Raw genomic sequence first — 10531 nt, 5'->3', positions numbered from 1 at the left:
TTAATAAATAAAAGGCTAATTAGAATAAAATTACTAAATGAATGAAATGTAGCACAAGGAATACATTTTATAAGGAGAAAGGTAAGCGCTTAATAATACAACTTTAAATAACAATAAATAAAAAGTAATAAATGTTGTAAATATATAATTTTATAGTCACTGAAATAAATCAATGAATCTCCTTAATCCTTAGAGAATGCATGTAGAAAAGAGATAAAGGTGGCGATTTCCTGGAAATCAATGAAGAGATATTTTTATAATAAAAAATTTCTTAATGTATTAAAAAGAACCCATTTTAGTGTTACCTTGTCCGATGTTTAAGACAATATAATTGAATACAGAAATTATTTTGCTAAAGAAATTATATGAATGTGAAAAGCATTTTTATATATTTGACTGGTATACCATTGTGTGCAGGAATTAAGTTCATGTTGTTTTAAAATGTATAGTTTATAAAAAACTAATTATAATAAAGTAACACATAAAAAATATACAAAATATTTTATAAGGAAAAGTTTATTACATCAATTACTGAGATATATTAGGCAGTATGTTACAATTTTTTTGAATAGCGTGAAAAATAAAAAGAAGGGAGAGTTTCTATAGCAATGCATTATTTTACAAAAGTTTCATAAAAATATATTTTTTTTAAATTCATTATTTTTCTTTCTAAATTTTTCATTTTGCATAAGCTATTTATGCTAATCTTTATTTTTGATACTTAAATTTTTAGTTTTATATGGTACATAATGAAATATAGAATATGTACAAAAAACTCTTATTAGGAATTTTATTAAGTTTTAATTATTTATAAAATTAATAAAGACATTCTTGAACGTCCATATAATAAAGATTGTACTGTACACAATAGGATATAAATTTATTAATATTATTATGCGCATAAATAATAAGTAGAATAACAAAATAGCACACTGCGCAATATTATAAAAATCTGATAGACTCAGTAAAGCATGTACAGATTTCCAGTAATTTCATAAAAATATCTTCATAATTATGAATATTCACGTTTGATATAAAGGATAAATAATTCCTAATATGATGAAATTTTTTTCGTATAACAAAATGATTATCGAGTATCAATATGAAATTTATTATTCACTTAAGATATTCTAAATGGTTAAGCGATTTAAACATATAAATAATGATCTTTAGAATAATAATTAAAATAATACATTTAACTTGTGAAAGATAAACCATTATTTCTATTACATTATAAAATGTCATATTTCACTTTTATGTATTAATAAAAATATATATTCTTTTATTGTTTAATGATCATACATATGAAGTATGTAAAGTGTGAGTGTAACATAATAAAATGAAAGGTGAATTGAAATAGTAGAATTACATTATGTAAAATTATACATTTATGGTTTTATTATTATATTATGAAATTTATTCGTTAGTATGTTTTTCTATCAAGCCTTAGAATTTGCATCCGAACGAAATTAAATGTTATAAGAATTTAATATGGAAAAGTTACATTTGCAATAATATATATTTATTACTCTAAGTGGATGGTTCACTACCTAAGTACTATAAAGACATATCACATTTTCTTTCTCATTCTATATTTTTAGTAATTATTCTAATGTGGAAAGCTGATATACATTTTCTTAAAAGTAAACGTAATTTCAGAATTGAATAATTTTAATAAGAATATAGAGAAAAATAGGATACCTAAAATATATATATATATATATATATATATATATAGAATCTAATTAACTGTGTTCTACTTTAATATTACATATTATATGGAACATAGTAAACAGAAGGAAATTAGACCTTATAAATTAATTAAATAATTAAAATAGAAGTTAACTGCTGAAATAGGATAGTATGAAACGTAAAAAAAAAAAAAAAAAAAAATGAAAACTGAGTTTGTCTAAATATGAATAATAATTGAGATTGAAATGGATTTTACATTTATAATATATAAGTCGTAATTTTTTTTTATATTAATTTGTCTGCTGATCAAAAAAATATCCTCTCAAAAAATTATAACTTCCATATATATAATATTTATAGTATATGAAATTCGTTGTGAAATAATTTTTTCTATTTAATTTAAGCATATTATTTTTTTGTTCTCTTCTTTTATACAAAAAGTTACTCTAATTATTGTATAATATACATATGTATATGTTAACTAAATGCATTAACGTAAGGAGAATGGCTATTGAACTTGAAAATCCTATATAATATTTAAGAATTTATGTATATATTAAAATATCAAAAAAAAAAAAAGTTGCAGAAATATAGTATATTACAAAAACAATAAAACAAATAGTCAAAATAGAACTTCTGGAAAATAAAATAAATATATATAAGTGATATTACTATATATAAAAGTAAAATAAAATGAAAAAAAAGGAGTGATATAAAAATTTACATATTATTATAAGATGTATAGAAAATTAATTACATAAGTAATTAATAAAAATATAAGGGTTCTATGCACACTAACAAAAATAAGAATAATATTAAACAACTATTTTTAGATAAAAGATGAAACACATATAATTCATTTATTTCACACATAATGGGATTTATATGAAAACTTAAATAGGTAAAATTACATGTACATTAAGATAAGTGCATTTATTTTAAATATATCTATGATATATTCTTGAGAACGATGCTAATAAGGGTTTCAAATCTTCCTTATACTGACTTATTTTTCAAAAGGCTTATATAAATTTAGGTATTTTATTGGAAAAATAAAACATTGTCAGTGTGGATAAAGCCCATGTTATTAAAATTCCTAAAGGGGATCCAAATTTGCAAAACATATATATGAAGACTATGCTTGATAAGAAAATTGGAATAAAAATCATAAGCGCGCTTTTAAAAATTATTTCAAATGTATGTCTATATTCATTTTTTGTATTAAATTTATTATACAATAATAGTTTTTCTACTAGTCTTTCAAATTTTGCATCTAATTTCTTAAAATTTTTAAATATTGATGATGATCTATTTTCTTTTCTTGACATATAATTTTTCATAATAAACGGTTTTTCATTTAATTCATTATCTACTGATTGAAGATAGTCAATAGATAATAGTGAATCGTCGGAATTGCTAAAATTATCTTTAAATTTTATGAAACTAGAAGATTTTTGCGAATTTTTATCATTTATATATTTATTGAACTTATTTAAATCACTATTTTGTGTTATTTTATTTAGTCTATTTCCAAAATAATATTCATATTCATTTACTGTTTTCATTGCTTTATCTTTAATGGATTCACATATCTGTTGGGAATATATATCTGTTTCCCCATATAATAACCTTCTTATTCTTACATCTAATGTATTCTTTAGGTCGATTTTCTTATACCATGATATTCCATCAATAGTTGCCTAAAAATTAGGGTAAGTATTGAATATTTATGAAACAATTAGTATTGCTATATACATACAGTATTAGTTTTAGAATGTAAGAGCACAAAAAATGTATGGAAGTTATTGTGTATAATTTTTTGACTTCATAGGTATTCTGGAATATCCATATTAAAACGGTAAATAAGAAAATTTTAATAAGGAATAGGGGTTTATTTGTTTGTATTATCATGGTGAATTTATTTATAGATACTAAATATTTTTTCTGTAATAAAATTTTATATATATAATTGTTTTAAATGATATTCAATAGGAGATATGTTATAATTTTACCTTAGCATCTTGATTCTCTTCAGAATTTATAACATTTTTACCTTTTTTTAACTAAATATATTTATAATATATTATAAAATATACAAAAATAAATTTAAAAAAATATTAATTGTTTCTAAGTAAAAATATCAATTAAAAAAATATAAACAAAATAGATTTTAAAAAAAGACTAAAAAAAAAAAATTATTATATAATAATTCCAATTGTATAGGGTTGTAAATAATTTAGTTTAAAAAATTTATTTATATATTTTCTATGTACATTAATAAACTGTTTTTTTTTGTTAACTCGTTTATGAAAACAGATAAAATTTGATAATTTTACATAATATAATTATGTATAAATTCTGTTTTAATAATATATCATATAAAGTATCTCTATTATAATTAAAATAATAAAAAATAATTTGAAGTCAATTATGATCTTACGTATGAAAGTTATTTTTTAAAGTAATTTAAGTATAATTAGAAAGAATATACATATATAATTATTATTTAATAGAATTGGATTTACATGTGCTATACACAATATTGGCTACTTTTTATTTTAGTCAAATATTTAAATGGAATATTATGAATAAAATATATATTTTACCTATGTGAGTTTTCTTTTATTATAATGTTAAATAACATAAATTAAATTTTTATATTTTTAAACAATGTAAGACATAATTTTGCTATGTTGTTCTTATATTAAGTGGCTTTAATATTAATTCAAAATTTGTAATAAATTTATATATGATATAATATTAAATATAAAAATTTGAAAATTTTTTTTTGCAATTATAGAATATAATTAAAAAAAAAAGAAAATTAATAAAAAAAAATATAAATTTATGTATGTTAAGGATGCTAAAAAGAATTATGTATATATAAATAAGTTACAGTTTTATGATGCTTCATTATGAGATTAGAAGCTATATTAACACTGTATAATAAGAAAATACTTATAAATTATAGTATCAAAATGGGTTTATTAATATATATTTAACAATGTTAGAGACTGAGAACTAAAGATATGAAACAGAAATTACGAGTTATAAAGAAGTTTAAAATTATGGACATTATTTTTATAATATATTATTAAAATGTTTTTAGATTTTTATTGATGATTATTCATATATTATAATTTTACCATATTTCTTGGAATAATATGAATATATTTTCTATTTAAAAATTAATACTTATGTATAATGTATCAGTAATGAATATTTTAAATTAACTTCTTATAATTAGATTGATTTTATAATAATCAGTAACATTACTATTTTTATTTTTGTTGTTCATTTATATATATATTATATAAAAATGTACATGGTAAAATTATATTTTTTTTATATACTTGGATAATTAATAATATATACAAACTGATAATAATAAAGTGGTTTACTTAAGTTATTTTAATATATATGTGTATTAATATATAATAAATTTGTAATTATAATTGTATACTTTTTATGTATAAATAAATTTGGGATAATATGCAATGATCTATAATCTAAAAGTATAATGGAAATATTATTTATATGTAAAACTAATAAATAAATTCATTTGTAATAGTTTTTTTTAAATATTATGAATATTTGTGAAATTTTTTATAAATAGCGAATATATTCCTGTATGAATAAATTAATTTTATTTTTTAAAAACCATAAAATTAATTAGTTTGTAAAAACATTTTTCTCAAAGTTTTTTCATGATAATGTTGTTTATTATATAAAATATATTTTTAGTCATGTGTAATATTTATTATTAGTTTATATTTTATTCTCTAATACCATGAAATGGGTTATAACTCACCTTGAGATTTAGTGTCTTTTAAGTTAGGACTCATGAATTATCAACGCAAATGAAGCACAGTTTATGAAAGTTACCTGAATAATGAAATTTGTACATAAAACATAAATTACTAAGTTATATTAAAAAAACTATTTAACCTAATGCTTATTTTTATTTGTTATTCGCTTTTAACATAAATATATATAAGTAAGAAATTCGTAAATATTAAAACGAACTTAAATGATATAAAAATTTATATGAAGTGAACTTTTATAAATAATATAAAATATAAATATATAACAATAATATTAATACTTTACGTTTTTTATATTATTTCTCGTGAGGTGTTGAGATAAATGCACACGATGAGAATTTATTTAAAATTTTTTTTGTATAACCTAATAAGGCACTTAAAAATTTTCTATGTAAAGGAATATATAATACTTACATTTTATTACATCCAATCACAGTATGTTGATGGATAAATTCTTATGTTAATTATCACATATAGTTAATATGAATAATTTTTATACCATGTGAACAGGTTATATTTATTAGAAGTTATAATTATAATGGAATTGCTAATCTATGTGAATTCAAGTAATATGTGTAATGTGTAAAAAAAAGAAAAAAAAGTATTATTGATTACATAAATACAGCTATAACAGACAGGCCATAGGAAGAATAATATTAATATTTATTTATGTACTGTTAATACGTATATGAATTTGTTCTAAATTTAGCTAATAAAAAATTTGAGAGAAATTATATTTATGTTATATCTAATTTCCTAAGAAATAAAAATGTTCCTTTATATAAAGTAAAATAAGTATATATTTTTATTTACGCATAAAACATACGAAATAAGATGAAAAAATTAAAAAGAACACATGTAAAAAAGTTACTATCTTCTGTTATATCGCAAATGACTTTAGGGAAAAATAAAAAAAAAAAATAAAAAATTTCAATATAACTGTGTTACACTTTCTAATCCTTAAAGTTATTCACTTCTTTAACTTTAAAATTACAGAAAAATAACAAGTAATGTGTTATATCGCAAGATATATTATATTTTTCTCGTATTAGCTTTTACGAATAATTAAAATTAATATATATATATATTTATATATATTTAATTATGCATATTAAAGCTATATCGATTTTTGTAAATGTTCTTTAGAATTAATCCAATAGGGATAATATAGTTCTCTATTTATTCGAAAATATTTTAATATGTCACTTTAAGTAACAGTGTATCTTAGATATGGCACATATAGTTGGCACATACCGATATATCTACGTTTTTTTTTTTTTTTTTTAATTCTTACAAATAAAAATGTCCCTGAAGTGAGTAACATAATATAATAATATTAATTATGTATATTGTATCTCTGTATCAGAAACTTATTTATTATATGTATATTATGCCCATACATATCATTAATTAATGATTTATTATATTTATTTGGTTAATTACATATCCTGTTTATAACAAATACATTAACATATTTATTACATTACACATACAAAAAAGTACTATTCAATATAATATATGATTTTATATCTTAATATTAAAGAAAAATAAAATATTAAAATATGTAATAATTTTTTTTTTCTGTGGTGCATTAAAATTGTTCAAAGAAATTATGCATTAACTTAAAGGTTCTTCAATTTAGAGTGATTTTATATATTTAGGAAAGGTTGTGTTCGAAAAAATAAAAGAAGAAATATAAAATTTATGAAATGCATGAAAAATATAATAATTAAGAAATATTTGAAAAAGTAAAGCAACAAATTTTATTTATAAATTAAAAAAAAATGTAACTTGCGAAAGAAAAAAAATGATTATAAATTAATAAAAAATGATATATCAAAAGAAAAAAATATAATGTATATATAACTAATAAAATATTAGTTATGTATTTAATTCAAATTTAATAAATCTTTTAATGGGAAGGCAGTGTTTTATATTATAAACAAATATACATATAAAGGATGTAAATCCCTTATTTAAAATATTATGTAATAATTTTCTAATATATTTTTTTCTTATTTAACAGAAAATATTATATAGTTGCATATATAATAAAATAAGTTATTCTTTTTTAGGATAGTTTTAATGTTATAATTATTGAATATTTATATCGTAATACGTGTATTGTATTTTTAAAATTATCATTTTCAAGTTAAAAATTTCTTATAATATATTATTCATTTAAAATAACATAACACATTATATTCTTTATTATGTAGAATTTTTAAAGAATCATCTTTATGTATTATTATAATTTATTTCATTCATTAAATCGTAGATGATATTCTATTTAGTTACAAGGCAAAAAAAATTTTTTTCTGTTTTAATTTTAGAAAATATTTTTGAAGAATTCACCTTTATATAATTTCTGTGTAAAATTTAATGAATGCAATGATATAGATAACGAAATATATCCTTTTTGTGGAATATATCTTCTTAAACAAAGATTATTGATGATAATAGCCATATACTTTGTGGAACAATTCGCAGAAATGTTTATATATTATGTATACCTGAAAATAACGATTTGTGTAGTGATGATTGCTGTAAATATTTTATTTTTTTCGAAGGATCAAATAATGTATATCACAATGATATCATTTCACTTATATAAGAAAAATTGGTTATTATTAATAAGAGTAAAAGGAAAAACACGATTTATAAATATATGTATATTCCATATCATTAATTTTTTCTACATTATTATTATATATTAAATGAAACATAAAAAAAAGAAGAAACATTAACATTATGATTTAAAATAATAATATAAAAAATTACTACTTAAATGGATAAATATAAAAGTAAAAAATAAAATAAAATAATGAATTCATGTAAATATGAATAATAAATGAACATGGGATAATGTCTGTTTTTATAATTTAAAAGAAGTAATTTTATGCTGTATTTATGTTCCCCAAGGTCATAGTATCTCGTACGAGAAAATTTGAATTTCCGTATAGACATCATTTATACTATGTAAAAATTATTATGAAATCAAGTTTTATATTTAACTAAAACATTTTAACATATAGAATAATTTTTTTCTGAACAAATTTTTTCTATCTAAAATGTAACGAACATACATATAAATTCACTGTATAAGTTAACAAAAAAAGGATATAGATAAAACTTCATTATGCTAAATCTTTAAAAATTTAAGTATAAATTGAAAATAAAATGAAGAAATACGCAAAAATATATTAAACTGCATACTAAATAAAACAAATAATCAGAATTTAACTTTGGGTAAAAAACTGAAACAATGATATGTAGGGGATTTTCCTATATCTATATATATTTAGAAGAAATAATATAAATATTTACAACTTGTTATAACAGTTACACAAAATTAATTATATAAATAAACACAAAAAATATAAATGATCTATTCACACTAGGAGATATAAGGATAATATTAATGAATATTTCTAGACAATTTTTGAAAAGAATACAATTCACATTTCGAATATCTTATAAGAGTTTATACACTTAAATATATAATATTTCATGACATTAAAATAAATTTGTTCAATTTATGGATGTCAAAGAATCAGAATCTAGTGTTATATCCTAATGAGGGTTTAGAATATATCCTATAATTACTTGTTTTTTCTTTATGCTTATAAAGATTTTTCATTACTTTAAATGAAACATATAATACTGTTAATATAACTAGCAAAATTGATACTAAAATGTACAAAGGAGATTTACATGCGATAGAGACAAATAAGATAGAACTGGTTATTATAAATGGTGTAAAAACCATAAAAATGTTTATGATATTTACTTTATCTCCCAGTATAATTTTATTTGACCTTTTAAATCCACTAGTCAATAGTTTTACTACTTCTTTTTCATATTTTTTATCTAATTTCTTCAAGTATTCATGTATCAATGATGATATATTTTGTTTTTTTGACTTACGTGTTTTCATTCGAAATGGTTCTTCTTTTAATTCTGCATATCTTGTATCAGTAGAAGCATCGGATATTAAGGAATCATTGGAATTATTTAAATTGTCCTTAAATTCTAATGAATTATTTTGTTTTTGATATTGTTCTTCATTCAATAATATTTTAAAGTCTTCTGGTAAATAAAAATTACTCATTAATGTATTTAATTTATTTCCGAAAATATATTTATCTTCATTTACTATATTCTTTGCATTTTCTTTTAAGTATTCATAACTCTGTTGTGAATATAAATCTGTTTCTCCATATAATAATCTGTTTCCTCTTACATCTAACATATTATTTAGGTTGACTTTCTTATTCCATAATTTGACAGAGATACTTGTCTAAAAATTAAGGTAAATATTTATTATTTAGAAAAATATCAGTATTTCCGTACAAATAAAATATTAGGCTTAAAATGAAAATGTAAGATTACAAAAGATGTAAGGAAGTTATTGTACATAATAATTATTGTACCTCATAGGAATTCTGGAATATCCATATTAAAAGGGTAATCGAGAAAATTTTAATAAAGAAAAAGAGTTTATTATATTGTACCATCGTGATGAATTTAATTATAGATTATAAATCCTTTTTTATACTAAAATTTATATATATATAATTTTTTTTGATAATATTAGGTATAATATTTGTTGTAATGTTTGGTTGCTCTTTTCTGTCACTTTCTAATTTAAAATCTTTGAGCTTTCTTTAATTAATGTTTATTATAAAATATATTCGAAATTAAAAAAAAAATTTGAATTAAATAAAATTATTTTAGTAATTTTTCTATGTAAGAATTTTATTAATTAAAATAAAACAAATAGAACAGATGTTGCAAAAGCGTTAAAATATATATAATTATTATTATATAATAGTTGCAAATAGACAAGCAGTATATAATTTATTTCAAATAATTTATTTATATTTATATTTTTTACTATGAATATTGACAAGCTTCTTTCTTAATTTGTCTATAAAAATGGATAGAATATATAAAATTACATGGCACAAAGCACTTAAGTTAACTTTTGAAAAAATTTCGTTTACAATTTTTCT

General features: G+C 19.2%; 2 protein-coding genes across 2 annotated transcripts; both read right to left on the bottom strand.

Moving 5' to 3' along the window:
• Positions 1-2733: 2733 nt before the first annotated feature.
• On the bottom strand, positions 2734-4606 carry MKS88_004052 (uncharacterized protein; the record flags this gene model as incomplete). The annotated part of the gene is made up of 4 exons (XM_067217196.1): positions 2734-2788; positions 2929-3392; positions 3705-3755; positions 4589-4606. The coding sequence occupies 4 exons, from the start codon at positions 4604-4606 to the stop codon at positions 2734-2736; spliced, it is 588 nt and encodes a 195-aa protein (XP_067071649.1).
• A 4463-nt stretch (positions 4607-9069) lies between these two features.
• MKS88_004051 (uncharacterized protein) lies at positions 9070-10033 on the bottom strand (the record flags this gene model as incomplete). The annotated part of the gene is made up of 2 exons (XM_067217195.1): positions 9070-9816; positions 9950-10033. 2 exons carry the CDS (start codon positions 10031-10033, stop codon positions 9070-9072), a joined length of 831 nt encoding a protein of 276 aa, XP_067071648.1.
• Between the last annotated feature and the right edge of the window lie 498 nt (positions 10034-10531).

This window comes from Plasmodium brasilianum, chromosome 12 (assembly GCF_023973825.1).
Source record: "Plasmodium brasilianum strain Bolivian I chromosome 12, whole genome shotgun sequence".
Taxonomy (NCBI): Eukaryota; Apicomplexa; class Aconoidasida; order Haemosporida; family Plasmodiidae; genus Plasmodium; species Plasmodium brasilianum.
The sequence above is the reverse complement of the archived record's forward strand: the minus strand, read 5'-3'. Positions and strand labels throughout refer to the sequence as shown.